The sequence below is a fragment of the Rhinopithecus bieti genome, unplaced genomic scaffold, assembly GCF_001698545.2.
Source record: "Rhinopithecus bieti isolate Rb0 unplaced genomic scaffold, ASM169854v2 scaffold_44965, whole genome shotgun sequence".
Taxonomy (NCBI): domain Eukaryota; kingdom Metazoa; phylum Chordata; class Mammalia; order Primates; family Cercopithecidae; genus Rhinopithecus; species Rhinopithecus bieti.
In genome coordinates this window covers 228250-252567 of record NW_016818013.1, presented here as the reverse complement: position 1 = coordinate 252567, position 24318 = coordinate 228250, and the positions used below count along the sequence as shown (strand labels likewise).

The 24318-nt window shown below is 50.1% G+C and overlaps 1 protein-coding gene across 1 annotated transcript; it reads left to right on the top strand.

Moving 5' to 3' along the window:
• The first annotated feature begins 244 nt into the window (after positions 1 to 244).
• On the top strand, positions 245 to 24318 carry VOPP1 (VOPP1 WW domain binding protein). Its single transcript, XM_017856533.1, has 3 exons — positions 245 to 610; positions 4757 to 4893; positions 21877 to 24318. The coding sequence occupies exons 1-3, from the start codon at positions 525 to 527 to the stop codon at positions 22065 to 22067; spliced, it is 414 nt and encodes a 137-aa protein (XP_017712022.1). The 5' UTR covers positions 245 to 524; the 3' UTR covers positions 22068 to 24318.

Sequence of the window (24318 nt, the reverse complement as noted above, 5' to 3'; positions counted from 1 at the left end):
GCGCATACGGAGCAGTCCGAAGTCTGCTCCTTCAGCAGGAACTGAAGCGATGCCTGCAGCATCCTGGAAGGGTGGGAATGCATTCCATCGGGGGAGCCTCCTGTGGGCGGGAGCCTCAGGATGCCTGCTGGAGTGCCCTAAGCATCTGTTGGACTCGAGATGACAGGTATTGCTTCAGATGCCAGGGTGGCAGAGCACATGTGGGAAAGGATTTATAAACCAAAGCAGCATTTCTTGCACCCACCTGCTCTTCTTCTCCCATGCAGTGGTGATGCCCTTCAGTAAACTTCAAAAAGTATTAGAGTTTGTTTGCTGCATGACGCAAGCCTTTTTATGATGTTAAGATTTTGACTGTACTGACCTTTTGAGGCTTTAAGACCTTACTGAGCATGTGACAGCAGCCACCTGAATTTTTGTGCGGTTTTGTCTTTCTCCCTTAACACCTGTGCCCAGGGTTTGATTAGAGAAGTCTGTAGGGAGTGGGAATTCCGCGTGTTATGTGACCAGGATGTTCTTTAATAGTGATGCCTTCTTTCATCATCACCTCACCACCTCCTTGGCCTCACCTGACCTTACGACTGCTGGCCAGGCCTCCCTTAGGACCAGCCCGGTAAGCCCCACCTAGGTGTACCCCCACTAACAAGGGAGCTGGTATCAGGTCCCCACACTGCAGAGGTGCCAATACCTAAAACTCTGTAACAGAAGAATAATTGTTGTAGCCTAAGACTGTCCAAAGGTTGATGGCTCTGTGTGGATCTCCAGATGGAGGGGGCCAGTACCAGAGATGGGGAGGGCCCAGTGTCAGGGGCTAAGGCCCAGCTTCAGGGCAGGCCTTCCCTCCAGATCCTCCTGCCAGGACCTTGGGGTGGAAGAAGGCGAACCGTCTGGAGTGTGAAACCCTGAACTGTGAACGGGCTTGTGAGGATGTTGGCTTGGTCTAAAGCACCAGACACATGATGATGAGGGCGTGAGAATGCTTGTAAAGTTTGTCAGTGTTCAGGCATTATATGATCAAAAAGAGAAATTTGAGAAAGTCCAGCTGAATTGTTAGGGCCTGGCAGCTTCTGTCGGGCTGCCTAGAAGCTGTACCTGCACTGGCAGCCAGGTGCTTCCTAGCTGCTGGCCAGGGTCACCTGTCAGAGGCAGGGCACCTTGGCGAGGCAGCACATGACGACTTGGTGGGCCCCATTTGGAGAAACTCCCACAAGTCGCATCGCACATGGTCAGGCTGTTGCAAGGTCTGAGTGCCAGATGCCAGAAGATGGGGCTGAGTCATTAACGTTGAGATTGACACAGGGTTCCAAGCTGGTGATGTAGCCAGGGAGCACCTGGGGGTATGAGCGTGCAGTGTCTCACCTGAAATACAAAGGGCACCTGGGTTCCACCCCATGAATTTTCTCTCTCAATTAACATCGGGCCTGATAAGCACCAGGCATTATGCTGGGGTTTTATGGAGAGGGCCTTAGGCAGGCAGACACCTGAAGAAGATGATATCTAAGCAGATAATAAGGTGTGGATACTTTAAAGCCAGAGCGCAGAACTTCTGAAGCTAGAAAAGTTGGAGAAAGCTACAAAGCTTTTGACTGGGTCTTCAGAGAGGGCGTTTGGGGCAGAGGGACAGCACCTTACAGGGCCAGAGCATAAGGAGAGTGAATGTGTGAAAGGTGATGGGAAGCTTCTGTGGTGAGGATGGGCATTTGGTGGAGAGGAGGAAGGGGCAGGATGGGAGGGAGGGGCTGCTCTGCCGCCTGGGCCCCACGACATTTGAAGGTGTCTCCTGACCATAAAAAAAAAGGTTTTGAAGGAGAATGCCTTCAGAGTTCCTGCCAACTCTGAGATCTTGAGGATCTTTTCACCAAGGAGGTCTGGATGGAATCATCAAGAATAGAGAAGGTGGACTGATGGCACCCTTGAGTGGACTCAGGAAGCACAGTGGGCCTGAGTGAGAACTAGCCTAGGTGGCACTGTGGGTGAGTCCACAGCAGGGTCCTGTGCGGAGTCCTGAGTGGGTCTGGGCAGGAATTGCACAGTAGCTGCACCAGTCCTTGGGACTGCAGAATTGAGAACTGCTACACTTGGGGCTAGGGGGTCGGGGGAAGGAATCAAAAAACAAATTGAATTAAAGTAACCAGGTAACTTCTAATGTTAAAAAAAAAAAGGCACAAACTTCCTCTCTTAATCCCTTTGAAAGCTTCCAAAACCTGTTGAGCAACCAAAGAGGACATCTAGGGAACAGCCAGCCTGCGCCCCCAGCACTGCAAGAGCTGCCTTTCTTACTACTGCTCCTCTCCCCCAGCCAACACCCTGCTGCGTCTTTTTCCTTGTTTTTAGAAACGCTTTCTCCTGCCCCTTTGTTAGTTTCTCTCTTTTAAAATAAGTTCTTGTCCTTGTGCAGTGGTGCACTTTGGGTGTACCCCCAGCACTTTGGGAGACAAAGGTGGGGGGGATCACTGAAGCCAGGAATTTGAGATCACTGGGCAACATAGTGAGACCCCATCTCTACCAGAAATTATTTTAAATAAATTTTTAACATAAACATAAATGAACAGAAAAAGTTATCAGACTATGAGTTCTGTAAGGGGTGAGGTGGATCCCGTGTAACTCCATTCCAGCCTCGCTTTATGCTTGTTCTCCATCAGTCTAAGGTGGGAGCTGCAATGTCATTTTCTTTTGTCTAGAAAAACAAAATGTTCCTACTACTGTTGCCAGTGGAACCAACATTTTAGCTTATCTTTTAGACAAGACCAAGATCTCAGGTGCCTTCTGCATTTTTCAATCCAGGGAGCCTGGTCTCTTGAAAGTGGCCAGTGGCGCTGAGAAAGTAAACCCTGTACACATCCAGCCTCTCTGTGCTTTGTATATTTCTACCCAGATACTAACAGCAGGACTCAGTGCTGAGTGTAAGACTGTCACTGAGTCCACCTGAGGGAAATCAGTTTTAGGAGAGGAAGCCTTTCCCTTTGGGAACTTAGCAAGTTTTCTTGATGCCAAGCACATTAAGCCTTATGTCGCCACACTCCTGAATGGTTTGGGTCTCCTGGCTCCCCATGGCTGCTCTCTCCACCCATGATGGGGATTGAGCCTCCAGGCCTCCTGCTCCAGCTTCTCCGGCCCCAGCACCTGCACTGTGTTCTTTCCACCCAGAATGCCCCTTCCTCCGCTTCAGCTTATCTCATTCTTCAGAGCCCAGCCCAGCTGTCACTAAAAGAAATGCGCGTTCGCAGTCTTGCTCACCACCACAGATACCCTTGTTCAAACCTCTCAGTGCACTGAATTATACACTTAAAAATGATTAAAACAGTAAATTATATTTATGTATATTTTATCCCCCCACACACAAAATTCTTGCATCTCCCGTTTTGCCTTTTTAGCACTTACCAGGTTGTGGATAAATAATTGTATAGGTTGGTATCTGTCTCCTTCCTCTGTAAGCTCAGTGTCAGCAGGGGGCATGGGGGCCTCACCTGCCTACTCACTGCCATGATCAGTGTGGTGATAGGGCATAGCAGGCGCCTGAAGATGACTTGCTGAATGAATAATGAATTAGACAGCAGATGACAAGGCCACAGTTTCAGTCTTTCCTGAGTCATTCCTGTCTCGTGCCTCTGGCTTTTCTCCCTGCTCAGCCTTCCAAGGTTATCCGGTAAATACTTTTGGGCTGGCTGAAGACCTTCCACTTAACATCACATTAATATTCTCAAAGGCTTTATTGTACGCTCTTAAGCTTTTTTTATATGTGGACTGGTGCCAGTGACCGCGACCTACTCTGCTGCGTGCCCATCCTCACAGGGCAGCAGGTACCCTCATCATGTGGGTGTCTGCATGGTTTCTGGATGGTTCCAGGGATCCCCTCATAATTTCAGTTCAGAGATGGGCAAGAGTTTGCCAGTTTTGCCAGTTTGCCAGTTTTGTCTATTACTAATTCTTCTCAAAGTGACTCTCCTCTTTTTCTAGAAACAAAAAGTATAGGGCAAATGAGGAATGGAAGGAAGCCATTCATTGGTTCATTCTGCAGTCATTTACTGAATGCTGATGAAGTGATAGTCAATGAGAATTCACAGATGGGTTGGACAGAGGTGCTACCCTTAAAGCGCTCAGCTCTGCTTCTGTTATTGATTGTATTTCTCTTGATTCTATTTTTATTGATTGTATTTCTGTTCCCATAGTTTCCCTATAATTAAGGTGTGCTCCAGGAAGCGTACTTCTGTTTCCTTGTGGGTGTTCATGTGATCACGGAGACATGGTTTGGAAGGATAAATGTGCTCTGCCTTGCTGTTTTGACAGTGAAGAATGGAAAACAGGGAGACAGACAGCAAGGCCAAGGCTGGATCGGCCATGGCGTTCAGACAGGATTCAGACGGCATCTCCTGTTCTAACTAAAATGTTGAGCTGAGGTCAGAGCCGTGGACAGGAAAGTGACTGCATGAACTTTTTGAAACTGGCTGGCCATTTGAGCTGAGACAGAGCTCACTTACGGTGCTTCTGTGTGGGTGGCCTCACTGGGGCCTGTCCCAGAGGCCGCAGGTCAAGCATCTACTTGGTGCCTTCCACTAGAGGAATGTCCCTGGGTAAAATGGGCCCAAGAGGACCAAGTCTGAGGTGCGAGCCTTGTGGCTATGCCTCTGCCCTCTGATCCGTGCATTTGGGAGTCATTGGTCCTGGACCTCCGAGAAGTGCGTGAGGCCTTTGAGCTGCAGGGCCGAGTCCTCAGGGCCCCCATCTGCCAGCACCACCCTCACGTCTGTCCTCTCCTCAGGTTCCTCCTCATGATGGGCGTGCTCTTCTGCTGCGGAGCCGGCTTCTTCATCCGGAGGCGCATGTACCCCCCGCCGCTGATTGAGGAGCCAGCCTTCAATGTGTCCTACACCAGGCAGCCCCCAAATCTCGGCCCAGGTCAGCCAGCCCTGTCCTTGTCTCTCCTCCCCGCAGTGTGTGTCCTCTGCCAACATTTATAAAGTGTACTGCTGCAGAATGTGCCAGAAGAGAGAGCTCAGGTGTGTGATTCATTTTTTTAGTTCTGATGTCCAGCTCCATTGTGCATTTGTGCAGATAACAAACGTAAGGTATATCGCACACCCGTCGCCTCATATTCTTACAGTTATCAGTGTGCCACATATGCACGTGATGTGATGCAGTTTGTATAAGCATTTTATTTGCTCTCTGCCTTTTTCCTTAAACATTATTTCACATATAAATTTATGTGTAGGAACGGTAATACCCCTGCCATTCTTAATGCTTGTGGACTAGATATTATGTTACTAAATGGTAATTTGCTTATTTTATTATTGCTGATAATTTGTTTTGTTTTCTCATGTTTCGCCTTTTATTCATGCATTCAACAAGTATTCATTGTGCCGTTACTAGTATTCCAGATACTTACAAAGACTGTAGCAATAGATGTTTTTGTACAGATCACATTTAGTCTGTTTAGTGCATATCACCCAAAGTGACATCCCAGGGTCAAAATGAATTAGCTGTTTCTTAATTCTTGTAAAACATTGCCTTAGCCATCTAAAACTCCTACATACTGTGGTGGGTGGTGTGGACTCCCTCAGGACACAGGCCAGGGAGCTCTCTGATGACAGCGGGGAGCCAAGGGTCCTGGAGGGCTGGGCTGGCTCCGCTCATCAGAGCACTGGTCTTCTGGCCACGTGTAGATTGAGGCTGGGCAGAGGGGCGTTGCTGGTGTCTGTGCCACCCTGCTCCCAGCCACAGTTTCCACGTGGGAGCCTGGGGATGGGACTCTCTATTGACTGTACACTGTGGATAGGTGGTCAGTTCTGGGAGCAGTGGTTGCCTTCGCTTTTACAAAGTTTCAGTTAAGAAAAATAAGTCCTAGAGATCTGTTGTACAGTGTAGGACCTACAATTAATACAACTATAATGTATAATTAAAATTTTGCTAAGAGGGTAGGTCTTATGCTAAATGTTTTTATCACACAAAAATAACAAGAAGAGTAGAGAAAGCTTTTGTAGGTGATAGAGATGTTTACGGAGTAGAGTGCGACGATGGTTTTCTGGATGTGCCCCTGTCTTTAAACTCATCAGGTTGTAGTCTTAAACATGCACAATGTTTTGTCTGTCAATCAGACATCAATAAAGTGGTTTTTAAATGGGAGAGAAGTAGAGGGATTGAATGTAAAAGGAGAAAATTATCTTCTCTCTTCTGTTTTCCTGAGAGAACAGGCTGTTATCAAGATGCAAAGTCATTTGCGTATTTGTTCTTGTACAGCTTTCTTCCACCACATACTCCACAGGGTTTTCCTTTCAGAAAGAATTTTCTTTATTTTAAAAAATGTTGCTCAGAAAAATAGAAAATGTATTTTCCACAGCAGTTCACTGGGAGCTGTGCCTTAAACTTTCAGCCAGGTTAGTACCATTTTGAATCCATAAGTGGATTTTAGTCTTTGATATTTGGAAATATTTAAATCGTTTCAGATTTGTGCTGTATCAGAGGGCAAAGTGCAAATTTCTGTTAAAATGAGAGACGCAAGCCGTCACTCACTGGGTCTCATCTGGATCAGTCAGAGAGGTTTTACTGCAGGGAGGAGCAGCCCCTGCCCCACTTGGCATGGGAGGCCCCACAGCCCCCAATGCAGAAGGCTACATGTCCCTGGTCTGTGGTCCTCAGAGTCTACCGCTCATGTGAACTGGGGCTCTTGTGAGTAGGTGAGGTGCTGAGACTGTGCCTGCAGCTGCATAATTCTTTTGAACCCTGGCATGCCAGGGTTTTGAGAGGAGAATGCATCCCTATATGCACTCCTTTCTGGCCCCATCCCTCTGTTCTGCAGAACCCTGCACCCCATCTACCCCCACCCCATCTGTCTGGGAGAATCTCCAACAACCAGGCCATTAGATCTGCCACATCCCTTATCTCACCCTGGCGCAGTGCCTGCTGGCCACTGGTCTCCGCCAGCTCCTCTGTCTTCCACTTGGCTACCAGAAGGGTCTTAAAAAACAAAAAACAGAAGCACATTGGCCGTGCTGTTTTTCTGTGGCAGAGTCTCTGCCGGCTCACCTGGGTCACGGTGTTAAGTCCAGAGTCCCTAGCTGAGGACCGAGGACGCGTTCACAGCTTCCTCAGACCCATCCCCGCTACTCTGTGTCCAGTTTGAGTGACCTTCTCTCTCTCATCCTACATCACACTGAGGCCTGCACACATCCTCTATCTGCCTTGAAAATGCCTTCCTCCAAGGTGCCGCTCTGCGTTGTGCCCATAGTGAAGTTGTCTCTGGCTGCTTCATATCCTCCACTTTCTCCCTGGGTGCCCTGCCAGGGGCTTTACCAGCTTTAATCCTCCACATTTGCACTGGGCTCCCCACGGGGCTGTGTACAGGACTCATGGTCTCAGGCACCAAGTAGATGCCCTTATCCTCAGGCTGGGTGAACTGCAGGAGCTCCCAGGTTTGCAGCCTGGTAAACCAGGGTTGCAATGCATCACAACCACAGTCACAGCCTGGAGCACAGACCTGCCTGAATTGCTGTCTTGGTCCATATTTACTGCACACCTGCTGAGGCGCCTGCAGGAGCTCAGAACACTGCACAGCCTGGACGCCCGCCCTCAGTCACCGCTGCATGCATAGCTCCAGCACCTGTGTGAGCTTTGGCACAAACAGCTCTGTAGTGAGTGACCATCATGAGTGCAAGGGAGAGAAAGTCGAGGATGCTAGGAAACCGTGTAAGTAGGAGACTCCATCTGGTGCACAACTCCAGGAAGGCTTCCCACAGAAGGGCCATTTGGCTTAAGAATAATTAAGCCCCCAGCTCTCTAGAGTGAGCGGCTGCTGGTCCCAGCGCATCTTCTCTGACCAAAATTTAGACTTGGTTTGCCATCCCTTTTTCATTTTATACTTCTTGCAGGCCTGCAGTGGTGTGGCTGATCCCAGGATATCCAGACTGTCATATGAAAGCAGGCTCCCAGGGCTCCCGGGAGTGTACAGTTTCCATCATTTCCCTGCCAGGTCCAGGGCTGGATCATTTGTTAACAGTGCTGAGCTTGGGAAGAATTCAGCTGTTTCCTAGACAGAGTAATAGTGAACACAAGAATGGAGTCAGCAGGGTCCTGCCTGCTGTTGGTCTGGACACCCACCTCCCCTGAGGGTGGCTTCACCCTGCTGCAGCTGTCTGCTCAGATCCCATATTATCTGTGGCGTGGGCCCTGGGAGCATGGGGACTGAGGAGGGCCACACAGAGGTTGGCAGTCCAGGGAGAGAGAGGAGCCGAGGGATCCCAATGTCCCATGTGGTCCACAGGGTAAATGTCATGCTCGAGGCTGCCCGGGCAGTGCCAAGGTATGCAGGCATCTGCACAAAGCAGGGTGGGTGTTAGTGAATTTTCGGCAGAGCCTCATTTCTCCTCTGCTAGTCTGAGAGGGGAAGTGGGTTTAGGCGTGGGATGCCTGTTAATGAAGATGAAAAAGCAGAGGGATTTAGAGGACCCAGACTCATCCACTGTGTTAGGGGAGGGCAGTGGCTCATACTCTGGGGTGCGGGGGTGGGGGGCTCACGTGGCACTCCTGCTGGGACAAGCATCACTGATGAGCATGGGAAAGCAGAGAATCTGTGCATTGCAGAGGCTCCTGGTCGGGGAGGGGAGGAAATTGGCAGCATCGTGGTCCTGGGGGTTGGTGTGGGTTGGGGCAGGACTCTGAACGTGGTGGAAAGGGGCTGGCAAAGTCAGCATGAGGCTGAGGTTCAAAGGTGGGGCTCCAAGGCCAGCCCAGGAACCAGGACCCAAAGGCTGCAGCTGCTGGCCACAGGACTCAGGGCCTGGCCGGATTGTGCAGAGGCTGAAAAGTGGGAGGAGTGTGGAGTAGCTGTGGTTTGAGAAAGAGGCCCTGGTCAGGGAGTTAAGAGGCCTGAGGTCTGGAGACCCAGTGTAGGCCACGGTCCCTTCTAAACCTCAGCACCCTAACTGCAAAATGAAATGGTTTGCAGAAAAGCACTCCTCATTCTATGTAATCTATGCATATAGTATCAGCCAAGATGCAGCAGCAGCAGAAAGTCAGAGCTCCTTAAATGCCCAACCCCAAATCCTTCCCCATCAGGATGCTGGCAGGGTCCCACCAATATGTTCTCCTGGGTAGAGAGGAACAATTGTCTTCATTCGTTTATTCACTTCATTCGTTCATTCACTCTGAAAACATGAGCTAATTAGCTCCAGCCACTGTGTTCACCCAGGTGGAGGGTGTGGGTGAGAATCCTCCCTGCTCTTTAGGAACTGTAGGGTGGAGAAAATGTAAAAGTCTAGGCTGAGGCAGCACTGTAGGCCTGGGAGAAGGAGGGGCTGGCTGGCAGGAGGTGGCCTCAGCTGAGAGTGGTGCCCCTGTGATTGAATGTGGCAAATGGGTAGTTAAGGGAGCTCCAAAGGAAATGATGATTGAATTATGGTCCATCTTCTTTGTGGGATATTATGTGGCCACTAAAGGTCATAGTCAAGATGACAATTTGCTGGTACAGCAAGACCATCAAGGTGCAGTTAGGAAAGAGAGCATTGGATAATGTTTTTTGTGAAATGGTCATGAGGCTAGCCAGGCCCAGTGACAAACACCTGTAGTCCCAGCCACTCAGGATGCTGAGGTGAGAGGATGGGCTGAGGCCAAGAGCTCAAGACTGTAGTAATTATGCCTGTGAATAGCCACCGTCCTCCAGCCTGGGCAACATAGCTTGACCCTGCCTCTAAAAAATGGTCCTGAGTTCCACTAGAGAATCCCGCAGATGCATAGAGATTGCAGAGGACAGTCAATAATGAAATCTGTGGTGTTAATGTGATTTAAGTTTTGTTTAAAAATGATTTCCTTAATGTGACTGAAGTAGATGGAGTTTTCCCGACAGATAGTTTTCTTCCTTTCCAGCAGCCATTTGTGGTGAGTTCATTTATGGGTTTCTGACTATTTGTTCTCATGTCTCAATCCTGTAATAAGTCTGTCAGCCTGCAGTGACTAACTGACACCAACTGAGAGAAAATGGAAATAGTAGGGAGGGTGTTTTGACAGTTTAATTACCCTCAAGTCATAGCCCAAGCACAAATGCTTCGGTTGTGAGGACATCTGGCTTCAGAACTGGTGGAATGCGTGTCATTCTTTTCCAGTGCGACGGTGCTTCTGAGGGTGCTTCTGAGGTGCGGGGATGATGATGGGACAGCCTTGCAGGCCACCTCTCCCTGTTCTTCAGCCCCTGGGGCTGCGACATTTTCATTCTGGGTTTTTTCCTGAAGAAACAGGAGGGCAGAGGGACCCAGGGTGTGTGGCCGTGGGGGTTTTGTAAGGTTCTGTTGCATTGTGGGGTCTCACACTCATTTCCTGCCCTGTGCTGCCCTGGGCGGCAGCCTTCAGGATAGAGATTTTTGAGTTTATGGTTTTGCTGAAAGAAATCAACTGGAAATACTTTTTTGTTTACAAATCACAAATGCCAGTCTATTCATGCATTCTCATAGCTACTAGAATATTCCTTACCAGTTCATCCCTGATAGCAGAAGGAAACTGGCTGATCAGGGTCAGGGTGAGGGGGTGTGGGTGTGGGAACTGTCTTAGTTGGTGAGGGCCTCCCAATATGGTGGGCCTCCACACCAGCGGGAATGTTTCCACAAAGTCCTCCAGCTCTGTCCATCTGACATTCCATCTCTGTCTCCGTTATTCTTACTCAGCACTTCTCTTTCCAGCCCCCGTGCTGCCCCTCCCCTCCCTGTGACCTCTGCCTTGCTGTTACGGTTTGCACAGCCCAGTTTGTGTAAAGTGGATATATCTAGAATGTTCTGCCATACAAAAGTGGCAGCTGTTTTTTTTTTCCATGTGAAAGCATTTAATGTCCTTAGCCACTATAAATAATGGCAGATAATGCACTTTGCACAGACTGTATTTCAAAAAGAATTTTTTACAGCCTGCCCTGTTGGTAGGCAATTTCTGTTGTTACATTACTCAAAACAAAGCTTGCACATCTGTGATCTTTGATCAGTGGGAACAGAAACTTAGAGCAGATTTAAGTCCCTTGCCCGCTGTCCTCTGCTTCGCCAGTGATGGGGCTGAGATGGAGCCCGAGCTCCTGGTCCGTCCTCGTCCACTCATGGGTGCCTGCATCTGGAGGGGCGCACTGCATGCACCAAGGGTCTCCCTCACGTTTGCTCACATGGGCCTCTGCATCCGACAGGCACCCCCAGCCTTGCTGGCTGCGTTCCTCTGGGAAGCAGAGCCTTCTTCAGATCCCTCAGCTCCCAAGTCTGCCATTGCACTTTTCTCCCTAAATGTATTAATATTTGAAATGGCTGCTTCCGGCCCTTCCGAGGGGCGGATGAGGGAAAATGTGGGCCAAACAAGACCGGAGGCTCCTTGTTGCGATGAGGCCTGCAGCCCCACGTGAAGTCCCTGTGCCTACACGTCCAACCTGCCGTCTGTCACTCAGTGCTCTGTGAGCATACTGTGTGCGTGTCCCTTGTGCGGGCGCCCTGTGTGGGGGCATGGTGCAGCCACAGGACAGCCGGGGTGATGAGGCAGCTGTCCCTGGGATGAGGACAAGATGACAGTGACTTCTGACCTCCTCTCATAGAAAAACGTGGATGCTGCACCACCCAAAGTGAAAGGCTGAAGTTGGAAGTCCCTTTTATCATACACGTTCAAATTGCCTGTGGAAATTCAGCAAAAATATGACATGCATTTCCATTCTATCTGCCTTTTACCCTCTCAACCTTAAATCTACTTTTAGTTCTCTGAAGACTTCTAATGACTTGGGAAAATACTTTTAAAGGATGTGAAGTGGTGTTTTTCTGTCTGCTGTTTGTTGAGTATCAGTATTTTAAGCCTTGGTTCCCTGTGGAGGAGAAGTTGGCGGGTGGGGAGGTGGGCTGGCTGCTTAGATGAGGCCTGCACACGTGATGATGATTACTGAAAACAAAGCGAGGCGCTTAACTGGGCATGTGGCCACGGGGATTTGTTATTAATTACCTTTGATCTAACTTAGGCAAAAGGGAGAACAAAATTATAGGGTCACAGAATCCCAGGTCTAGTCGTAAACAAACAAACAAAAAGAAGCCCTGCACAGTTTTAAAATGTTTCCACTAATTATGCTTCTGGGAGCAGTGCTGGTTTTCTTGTGCTGAGACTGCCTCGTGTGCTGTGGGCTGACGTGGGCTTCTGCTGTTGACAGCGGGAGAAGGTGCATACTGGATTCATGTCCCGGGGCTGCCCTCACAAAGTGCTACACAGACTGATGGCTTAAAACAGCAGGAATGTGTCTTCCCCCAGTTCTAGAGGCCAGAAGTCGGCATATCAGTGGGGGTAGGTTGCTTCCGGAGACTGTGAGGGAGAATGAACGCATACTTGTTTACAGTATTCTAAACATCTTTTACAGTAACCGTTGTCTTTGTAGTTATTTCTCTCTCTTCATTCTGTTTCTGGAGTGCCTTTTCTCCTTTTTCTTAATTAGTTTTGCTACATGTTCATTGTATTATTTCAGGGAAAAAATGTCAAAAGAATCTCAAGGCTGGATGGAATTTTCAAGGGCACCCATCCTAAGCTCACTCCGTGCCAATAATCTCCTTACTTCACAGCCAGCTGGCCGGCACAGAGACCATTCCACTGAGGACATGGTGCTGTCCTCAGCAGCTCCAGCCTGCACTTCTACCCATCCCCAGCACCTGTGCTTCTCCAGGTTCAGTGAAGAAAGACTGGTGAGGGGTTGGAAGGAGGCTCACGAGGCTGAATCTCCACAAAGTCGTGTCTGATGTGTTTGACAGCTCCTGGGATGTCTCTACAGTAGCTCCTCTTGAAATCTAAAGCAACATATCCACATTCTAAACCACTGTCAAAGATAGTAACGAAAGTTAAAAAGTGGGGGGAGGGCAGGGAAACAGACTAGATAAGAAACAGCAAGGAAACAAAAACAAAACATGACAGAGGAAGATCATCCACAGTCTGCATGGCAGTGAAGAGGAATGTGTTAACACTCCTCTGTAAGAAGAAAAAGACGGCCGGGCGCAGTGGCTCACACCTGTAATCCCAGCACTTTGGGGAGGCTGAGGCAGGGGGATTACCTGAGGTCAGGAGTTTGAGACCAGCCTGACCAATATGATGAAACCCCATCTCTACTAAAAATACAAAAATTAGCCGAGCATGATGGCATGCACCTGTAATCCCAGCTACTCAGGAGGCTGAGACAGGAGAATTGCTTGAACCCAGGAGATGGAGGTTGCAGTGATCTGATTGCGCCATTGCACTCCAACCTAGGCAACAAGAGCGAAATTCCATCTCAAAAAAAAAGAAAAAAGGACATGTTGTGTTAAAATCAAAATTCAAGTATGTTCTGCTTTAACGAGAGAGGCTAAAGAGCATGCGTGACATGGGAAACTAACAGGAATTCACCAGGAGGGATTAGCAAAGAAGGGGCGAGATCAAAGGTGACTTGAGAGCCGCACAGGAGAACTTCTGGAGAGAATCATAAACCTAAGCAAAGGAACCTGAGAGAGAGCTGTAAGAGGCACTGTCCTACTTGGCCAGGGTGGGGCATTGGGGTGGTGAGGACAGAGCACGTATGGAGTCCTTCCTGGGCCCAGAGCTCATGGAACTTACTGAAGGGTTGAGTGAAGGGAGGGACCTATCCTTCATGACTCAGATTCCCACTCTGTAAGGAAGGATGGTAATCATAACATGTTACGAGGATCCATAGATGCTTATCAAGTACCTTGCACATGCTACTCAAATTACAGCCTGAAGACATGCATGCTTCCTGGAGCCTGTTAGAAATGCAGGCTCTCCCTCACCCCAGCCCCACTCAGAGCCACTGAGTCTAGGTCTGTATTTCAGCAAGGTCCTCAGGTGATGCAGGATGCCCCCTGCACTGAGAAGTGCTACAGGTTTGATGAAGACACAAACATTGAAGGATGGACTGTGCTGGCCACAGTCCTGTAAGTTGAGCATTAAGAATAGTGTGAGTACTTGTGAACTCTGCAAGGCCGGAGTGAAAGTTAGTATTCATCTCTTGGAATAACATGACTGCTTTTGCTCTAATTTTTGGCAGATGCTCGAGGATCTGCTCTGTGGGATGCACTGGAATTCTCTTTATTAACACAGTTATTTTTGTTTTAAAAAAGCAGCAGCAAGCAAAACTATTGTCTTCACTCAACTTCTGGTTTATACAGCTAGGAAAGAAAAAGTGAAAACTTTTAGCGTGGGGGTTTCATTTTCTACTTAATCTTGCTCACCAAATTTGTGCCTTTTCTTGTGGGACATCAGGACCCCAATGTCCTAAAGCAATGTTAACATGCATCCCAGCTGTGTTTCAAGTGTGTGGTCTCTGTAAACCCTAACAGGTTGGCCTGAAGGCTGGGTACCTAATACCCACGTCTTTTAACTCCCTTCCTCCTCTCTTCCCCAGAAGGCAGTAGCAGGAGGTTCTGTGTGTATGTACCTCAAGAGGAAATGTACAGTGTATACAGTGGAAGAAGAAATACGCAGTCTGCAGTCCAGTTCCCTTCTTCCCACTTACCAGTTTTTTGTGTATTCCATAGATTTAGTAATATATGCCTATGAAAAGGAAGTCCTTTTAATATGGATAAAAATCATCTTTTATAAAAGGGGAAGATTTAATAGTCATGTCTTAAATTAATTTTCAAAGTATATAAAACAAAAATGTAAAAATAAGAGGACAGAGTGATGGAAACTGTAGGAGTGTCAATGCATTGCTATTAAACTGATCAAAATATAAAAATAAATGGAACATTTGAAAGAAGCTCTTAGATTTTGCACCACAAAGGTGTCTGAATATGTTTATAGAAATAGAAGCTGCATACCTCCGGATACTAGGGGCTTCGTTTTAAACTTCGTGCCTCTCTGGCGATTTTGGGAAAGTTGCTCAGTTCTCTGAACCTCAAGCCCCTGAAGCTGGGATCCTAAGAGTACTTCCTTCATGTCCCCTGCTGAGCACAGGCCGGAGAGTCAGCACTCAGTGAGGGGCAGCAGTTACTACTCCCAGTAGGATACCTGAAGTTTGTAGATGTCGGTAAATGAACAAATGCGTGCTCTGCACCCACTTGGAAATGAAAGACTACTCCCATAAATTATGTATTGAGTCAAAAAGGTGGGAGTGGAGGACCCTGCAGGCTGATTCTTCCCTCCGCCCTCTTTCCAGGCTCCACCTCTGTTCTTCCAGGGCTCCGGCCAGGAGCCTTGGGGCCAGTTGGCCTTTTCTCTCGACACCACCCTGGCTGCCACCACCCTTTGTTGAGAGCCTCCCTGCTGGTTCTCTTGCTGCCCCTTGCTTCCAGCAAGGCAGCCAGTGTCACAACAGGAGCCAGGGCTTGTGCTCCTAGCACTCCCATGGACCCACTGTGCCCACAGAAGCACTTTGAAAGGTCAAGGAGGCCCTCTCTTCTCTCAGCACCCCTCCTGGCTGCCCAGTGGGCTCTGACCTCTTCTGCGACCCCTCCTGGCTCACTCCCCTCCTGCCACTCACTGGCCTGTGGCTTGTCCTGAGACCCTCCAGACAGCCATTCAACCATCAGGAAGGAGAAACAAAACTATTACTATTTGTAAACAGTTTATCAGTACTTACCTAAAAATCCTGGAGAATGAGCTCAGAAATATTTTTAAGGGTTGAGACAGTTTAGCAAAATGAGCAGATACAACCTCAAACCAAACCAAACTAGAAAGCTCAGAGGACACAGAAATGCCAGTACTGAGCTGGCAACATGTCTGTTGTTTGTGAAAATGTTCTCTGGAAGAGTTAGTTCAAGGCTTTTGGCTACAAGTAACACATACCCCAATTCAGCCAGCTTCAAAAATAAGAAAGAATTATCTCTTATGAAAGTCACATAGAGGAAGCGGCCGTGGTTTAACTGCATGGCTCAGCAACATCCTCGGGCCGGTCTCCTTCCATGGGCCCCTCCTGCACCCCTCAGCTCCTCCCCCTCCAGCTCCTCCCTCTTCACCTCCTCCCCCTCCACCTCCTCCCCCTCCAGCTCTCCTTCCTGGCAGAGAGGTCCGCCTGGGTCCTCACAGATGCAACAGTGTACACTGGAAGGAGAGTCCCTTGGGCACATTGTGTAATTTATTTGGGTTTCTGCTTTTGAATCTATAAAATGGAAATTGTGTGTATCTCATAGCATTCCTCTGTGGCTAGAATGACAGGCTGTATGTGAGATACTTGGATCTGTGGGGGAAGTGCACTTAGCATGTCACAGGACCCTGAGGTCCTAGTTCTCTTCCATGCTTCCTGCACTGAGAGGTACTTGGTCAGAGGCAGGCAATCTGAATGCTCTCCCCAACATCCAGTCAGTTGTCATTTATCTTGGTCTTTCATTTTCCCTTGCACATTTTTTTTTTCTTTCCCTTTCAGTTTGCAAACCATTCCCCTTGGGAGAGAATACCATTTAAGGTAGTTTATTTTGCTAGTTGTATTATTTCTTAATCTTCTTTATTCTCTGTGCACATGCAAAGCCCCTTTTTTTTGGCTAGAGTCATTGCTTCAAGCTGCAGCTCCCTTGGGCTTTGTTTTCCTGACTTCATTCTGTATTTGTTACTGGTAATAACCTCATTTTGTAATTTTGCTCTTTAGTCACAGGGCTTCATTTGGAACACTCACATTTTTGTTCTCACCATGCTTATTTGTGATTGTGGAGTTGAGGTTTTGACTTTAAGGTGCTTTCGATTCCAGAGCCATGTGCCATAGAATCATCTGTGTGTTCATGGGAACGTCTTTGCCGTGATCTCTCTGAAGTCTGTGGGCACATTCCAGGCCCTGCTGGCGTTCTGTCCGCGGGCTTCATGCAGGGAATGAAGTGTCCTTGCTTTCTCTTTCCTAGATAAGTCTCTGCCTCTGTGAGAACTGGGTCCACCTTGTCTTGGTTGCTTTTCTCTGTGAGAGCCTGAATGGTAAGCATGGCCAGCGTCCTATGAGGACGCTGTGCCCCATGTGCCCTGGGTTGGGAGGGGCTGACTAAAATGATGCCAAATGAGCAGAAGCTGAGCAGCTGTCTGGGTCAGCGCAGCCTCTGCGTGCTGCTTTCCCGGTTGCACTGCCTCCACCTGGCCAGGGTCCCTCAGCTGCTCACATGAGGCTCTGGCCTCCGGCCCCGCTGCCCTTTAACCTCAACTGCAGCCTCTCCAGTGTGGTCATCAGTTTTTTCACCTAAGGGTTCATGTTCTTGACAAGTACACAGTTTATTCACCTCCTGTCCATTCTCTTTTATATTCCAAATACCTCTCCATCTCCATGTTCAAATATTTCAATCCCATCCCACCAATTCCTGGCAGGATCCATCACTGCGGCTATGAACACAAATATACCCACTGGATTGGATGCAGGTGCTGGCGTTTCTGGTTCTGCAGTGTGAGTGGCCACATTGCAAACATAGCCTGGCTGCCTCTCTGCTACAAAGACCACACTCCCGCCCCTCCCTCACCTGCAGCAGGGTGTTGGGCTCCTCCCCTCAACAGGAGCCACAGGCTTGGCACAGGCTTGCTGAGTGGGGCAGCCAGTCACTCCTGTCATGTCAGAAACAGGTGTGTCTCAGGAAACCCATGCACACCCAGCACAATCTGGCAGCGCCAAAACCCAGATCCAAGTCGTCACTCGTCCCATCAGTCACTCCTCCCATGTATTTATGGAATGTCTGCCACATGCAAGGTGCCATTCTGGGCTCTCAGGGCACCAGGATGAGTGATGCTGTGTCCTCGTGTTCAGAAGGCTCAGGAAATCATACCATACTGGGCAATTGCTTCATACTCACGGGCGTGCCTTGTTCTGGGTGCCAGAGGACAGGGGTGCCTGCTCTGCTGGGAAGGCAGTGACAGGCAGCAAGAGGGGGCTGCCTGGTGATTCTGAGCTGAGACTAACAGATACATGGGAATTAGCCAGACCAGAGGCTGGGAGGAGCCTGGCATGAGGTGGCCACAGGCATTCCAGGAGACGTGGTCTGCGTGGTGAAAGCCCGGGACATGTTATCTAGTGAGGGCCCAGGAGGGCAGACTGGATCCAGGCAGTGTGATTACTGCTGGAGAAGGAGAATAGGGCACGCGGTGAGACACAAGGCTCTGAAGTGGGCAGGAGCCCCTCATAGCAGGCCCTGTCCCTCTGGAGAGCTCACCCTCCCATGAGTGATGGGTGGCGAGGAGTGTAGGGCCAAGCCTGCCACAGCTTGGGTGGTAGGAACGAGCTCTGCCCCTGCTGCCCTGTGTTGAGGCTCCTGCCCATGGCTGTAGGGGCAGCTGGGCCAGAGGGGACAGAGCAGAGAAGCCAGGGCGTGGCTAGAGAGGAGGAGAGGTGAGACCAAAGACCCATGTGCCCTGGGTTGGAAGGGGCTGACTAAAATGATGCGGGGATCCTGGTGGAACTGGAGCGCTGTCAGGAGTCAGGCCCCTGGGCCCCTGGCCTCTGTCTCTCCTGGGCCACACGCCGTGTCAGCCGCCTCTCCCTCTCCCTACATTTCTACCCTTCCCTCTGCGGCCTGCTGGACTTTCCTGCACCCCCAGGGAAGATTGGCCCAGCCCCTCTGACACGCTACTGGCCAGTCAGCTGGGCTGGAGAGGTGGCAGGTCCTGCTAAGAATACAGGCTGCCTGGCCAGCCCCCTGGCACCTGCGGGGCTGGGCCAGCTCACTGAGAAGGGATGGTTGTCAGTTAACATCACAGCTTATTCTCCCAGTCTTTGCTGAGCCTAGAGCTCCCTTTCAAACCATGCCAAGACTCCCAGTGAGGAAGAGATGATGGCGTTCAGAGTAAAACGACTCCAGCATTGTCTGGAGACAGATGACATGCCAAGGGTACTAGTGCAGCCCGGCTGGGAGGCTGGCTGTGGCGGCCCTTAATTCTTAGACAGCGCTCCACACAGAGGCCCGTGATGCCCCCAGTCTCCTGTGGCTCTCCCATCCCACCCTTGCCTGAACTTCTTTCTGCACTTCACCATCCTGTTTCGAGAGACGCCTGTCATCGTAGGAAGAGTCTGACTGTCTAGCTCACTACTGGGTTCAAGTCCTGGTGCTGCTGTAGCAGTAGTGTGGCCTTGGTGAGGCACTCACTCTTGCAGAGCCTCTGTTCTCCCACCCAATCCCCATCCTGTGCCATTCCCCACCATGTGCACACGGCACAGGCTGGCCTGATGGACACTGGCAACATGAGGGGCAGCCATGGTTTTACTCACCTCTTCTTACCCTTTCTACCCCATCTTCTGGAGAAAGTCTTCCTGCAACCCCAGCCTCTTCCTAGAATGTTTTGTGTATTTTCTTTAACCAAACCATCAACCACAAACCAGAACTGAAGGGCTCCTCCCAGGGCACACCCCGTGTAGGGAAGGGAGGTGTGGTGGAGTCTCCTTGCTCCTGGCTGACACTTCTGTGCAGATTGTCCCCACCACATCAAATCCTGCACCAGTGGGCCTGTCTCTCCTTGTCACTATTTTGGCTCCCATCTGTGACCATCACACATTGCTCTCTTTGTCCTTGAGGCTTTTGGAATCTCCCTGGTTAGTTCTCCTGTTGCCCTTTCCCACATCCCTGTCAGCAAATGAATCACCTGGACCCGCTTCCCCTGGTAGTGGAGGCTGCCGGCCACGTTCACCCACCCCTCTGCCAAACCCGTGGTGGCCAAGTCCCTTGCTGTGCTTTTCAGGGCAGCACCGCACATGGCTCTGTCCACTCGGCCCACTGTCTCGGGTGCCTTCCTGTGTACCAGCTCCCAGCTAGTGGGCTCCAAGTGCTTCACCAGAGGCCCCTGCCTTCGCCGAGCTGTCTTCTCCCCAAAAGTCCTCTCCGTCCTGTGTGTCTCTCCCCACCTCTGCCCATATGTGCAAGCATTTCCATCCTCACAAAGGCACCTTCCCTTGCCCTGTGTGACTTCCAGCTGCCACCTGTCCCCTCCTACAGTCTTCACCCCCACCTTGGACTGTTTTCTCCCTACTGCGGCAGGGACCTGTGTCTACCATGGTGTGAAACTGCAGAGAAAGAGCACGGTAACCCCAGGGCCACAGCCACTGGAAATGTGCCGTGCTTATTTTGATCTCTCTTCAGCTGGGGAGAGGACATCACTTTTTCCTGAAAATTCTCCCACCCCTTGCTGCCCTGGTTCCTGGTGAGCCACCTCCTGCCACGTCTTCCCATTGCCTACACGTCCTTCTCATCAGCCTTAGATGCTTCATGCTCTGCTCCTGGCCTCAGTGCTGCTCCTTCCTGCAGCCTTCTCCTGGGCATGCCCACGTTTCCATCACCACCTTCCCACAGGAGGCTCCAGAGCTGCTTCCGCCCTCTCCAGCCCAGCACAGACTTTTTCATCTGCCCTGCCCTTGTCCTGGTGCTGCTGTAGCGGTAGTGTGACGTTGGTAAGGCACTCACTCTTGCAGAGCCCCTGTACTCCCGTATTGCCCTGCCTGTTGGGGGGGCCTTTATTGAGACCAGAACCTAGGGCCTTTTCTTCTCAGCCCTTGTCTCCCTCCCCATGCGCTCCCCATCCAGTCAATCCCAGGCCAGTCATTGCTGACAGCCTCAGCGCCTCATTCTCTTCTCTCCATTTTTTCTCTAATATTCAGAAGCCTTCATCATGTCTTGCCTAGACTATTGCAATGCCCTCTTTTTAAAAATCCTCGGCTTTTTAATTGTATAACATATAGCAGGATCCAATCTAAATAAAACATAATCTCTGCCCTCGGGAAACTCATGGTAATGGCAGTAGATTGACTTGTAAATAGAACACACGCAAGGCGGTGGGCGAGATGCATCAGAGCAGCGCAGGTGGCATCTGTGGAACCACACAGCATCTCACTCAGGTGGTGTCTGTGGGACGGCACAGTTCAGGGCAAGGCGGCGGCTCACACAGGTGGTGTCTGTGCCGAGTGCCCTCCTGGCAGGAGAGAGTGCTCGGTGAGACACAGTGCAGGCCTGGCCTGTGCTGCTGTTCTACATGGTCTCCTTCTGCACATGCGCAGATTCCCATGGTCTGACTTATGTGGGCTTTGGAGGTTTGGGACATCTTGTGTACCTTGATGGGCATATTTCTAGAGTCAGAACTATATCACACTGTGTCAGGGGGAGAATTGCAAAAAAACAAAAAACAAAAAAAACCCTACACAATATTCACACAGGGGCAGCTTCTTTGACACTTGAGTGTCTCCCTGAGCTAAATGAAGCCTCACTTCAAATATACCTGAGTCCTGTCACAAAATCAGCTTTACCCAGGGAACACCCAGCACTTCCACGGTTTCTCCTGATAATTTATTTACATATGCAGAATTCTATAGTGTTCATCTGCATGCTCACAGTAACAAGACCAAAAACAGCACCTCAGAGTGAGGGCTAGATTTGGGGTCTGGTGTCCAGCCTGTGCCCTCCCGTCACCTTCCGTGGTGCCCCCATGCCCTGCTCCTCAGCTTGTCACTAGGGAGTCTGCCTGCGGCTCCACTCCTGACCCGTGGAGCGTCCATCAGCTGCAGCCCGGCTATGTGTGCCCAGGTGCACGGCCTCCCTGCCTATGAGTAACTCCTGCCCTGAGGACACGCTAGCCCAGCAGGGGAGAATGGAGACCTTACTTCAGAAATGGTCACCAGGCAACGGCGTGCCCAGAGGGGTTGTGGAGCTGCTGTGATCATGCCAGGCTGAGTCGCAAACCCTGGGTGGTCTTTGCAGCTCTTCCCATAGTTCACCGCAGACGGCCTTACCTTACTGTGACCCAGTTCCCTCCACCCTAATGTGTGAACTGGTAGCGTGGAGTGTAGTCCACTAGAATCAAAGCCCTGAGAGGGCTTGTCACCACACCCCAGGTGCCCCCTTACCAGCATGTTGGGTCCTTCATACACTGTCGCTGAGTGAACGACAGGGCGTGGTCTGCTGGCCCTGCAGCCTGCGCATACTCGGGGTGTGATGGAGCTTTCCCTTCTGTGCTCACCTATGTTCGTCTGTCTTTCAGGAGCCCAGCAGCCGGGGCCGCCCTATTACACCGACCCAGGAGGACCGGGGATGAACCCTGTCGGCAATTCCATGGCAATGGCTTTCCAGGTCCCACCCAACTCACCCCAGGGGAGTGTGGCCTGCCCGCCCCCTCCAGCCTACTGCAACACGCCTCCGCCCCCGTACGAACAGGTAGTGAAGGCCAAGTAGCCGGGTGCCCACGTGCAAGAGGAACGACAGGAGAAGGCCTTTCCCTGGCCTTTCTGTCCCCGTTGATGTTCACTTCCAGGAATGGTCTCATGGGCCGCTAAGGGCAGTTCCTCTGATATCCTCACGGCAAGCACAGCTCTCTCTCAGATTTTCCACGGAGGACAATATATGAACTCACACTATGTCTCCTCTGTTGCTTCTGTTTCTGACACAGTCTGTGCTCTCAGGTGGTAGTGTGGTGATAGTCCCTGAGGGCTGATGTCCTTACGATGGCGTGACCAGATCTTCAGGAGAGAGACTGAGAGGAAGAAGGCAGTGCTGGAGGTGCAGGTGGCATGTGGAGGGGCCAGACCAAGCATCCCAGGCAAGCATCCTTCTGCCAGGTATTAATAGGAAGCCCCACGCCGGGCAGCTCAGCCAACAAAGCAGCAGCTGGCTGAGCTGAACCCAGCAGGTCGTCTGCTCCAGCCTGTCCTCTCGTCAGCCTTCCTCTTCCAGAAGCTGTTGGAGAGACATTCAGGAGAGAGCAAGCCCCTTGTCATGTTTCTGTCTCTGTTCATATCCTAAAGATAGACTTCTCCTGCACCGCCAGGGCAGGGTAGTGCGTGCGGCTCTCACCGCACGATGGGGCCTAGAATCAGGCTCGCCTGGGAGGCCTGACAGTGATCTGACGTCCACTAAGCAAAGTTCTTTAAATTCATGGGAAATCACTTCCTGCCCTAAACTAAGACATTGCATTTTGTGAGCTCTTGGTCTGATTTGGAGAAAGGACTGTTACCCTTTCTTTCGGTGTGTTTATGGAAGTGTATGTAGCGCGTCCTGCCCTTTGAGATCAGACTGGGTGTGTGTTTTCCCTGGACATCACCGCCTCTCCAGGGCATTCTCAGGCCCGGGAGTCTCCTTCCCTCAGGCAGCTCCAGTGGTGAGTTCTGAAGGGCGCTTTCAAAGCAGGGGGCACATCTGGCTGGGAAGTCACTTGGACCCTTCCAGGGAGAGAGACCAGCTGAGGTGTCTCTGTGAGATTGTATTGGGTCTAAGCGGGTATGTGCTGGGCTCCAAGGAGGAGGAGCTTGCTGGGAAAAGACAGGAAAAGTACTGACTCAACTGCTCTGACCATGTTGTTATAATTAGAAGGAAGAAGATGTGGTTGGAAATGCATATTCCTGGATAGGAATCACAGCTCACCCCAGGATCTCACAGGTAGTCTCCTGAGTAGTTTGGCTAGCAGGGAGCTAGCTCTGTTCTGCCGCGTATAGTGTTGTGTGAACCCTGACCTGTCCTGTGTGCTAAGAGCTATGCAGCTTAGCCAAGGCGCCTAGATTACTAGATGTGCTGTATCACGGGGAATGAGGTGGGGGTGCTTATTTTTTAATGAACTAATCAGAGCCTCTTGAGAAATTGTTACTCATTGAACTGGAACATCAAGACATCTCACGGAAGTGGACACGGAGTGATTTGGTGGCTGTGCTTTTCACTCTGAGGACATTGAATTAGAGAACCTCCTGGGGAATTTTGTGGGAAACTCTTGGGAACAAAACAGACACCCTGGGAATGCAGTTGCAAGCACAGATGCCGCCACCAGTGTCTCTGACCACCCTGTGTGACTGCTGACTGCCAGGGTGGTACCTCCCATGCTGCAGGCCTACATCTAAATGAGACAACAAAGCACAATGTTCACTGTTTACAATCAAGACAACTACGTGGGTCCAAACACTCCTCTTTCTCCAGGTCATTTGTTTTGCATTTTTAATGTCAGTTTCTCCCTTTATTTTTTGTAATGAAAAAGCACACTAAGAGCTGCCCCTGGAATCAGGTACAGCCGAATAGGCACCCAAAGGTCTGTGACTAAATTTTGTTTATCTTTTTGATAGCAAATGATGTTAAGAGACAGTGATGGTTAGGGCTCAACAATTTTGTATTCCCACGTTTGTGTGAGACAGATTTTGTTTTCCCTTGAACTTGATTAGAATTGTGCTACTGTGAACACTGATCCTGCATATGGAAGTCCCACTTCGGTGACATTTCCTGGCCATTCTTGTTTCCATTGTGTAGATGGTGGGTTGTGCCCACCTCCTGGAGTGAGACAGCTCCTGGTGTGTGGAATTCCTGGAGTGTCCGTGGTTCAGAGTAAACTTGAAGCAGATCTGTGCATGCTTTTCCTCTGCGATAATTGGCTCATTTCTCTTTTTTGTTCTCTTTTGATAGGATCCTGTTTCCTATGTGTGCAAAATAAAAATAAATTTGGGCATGT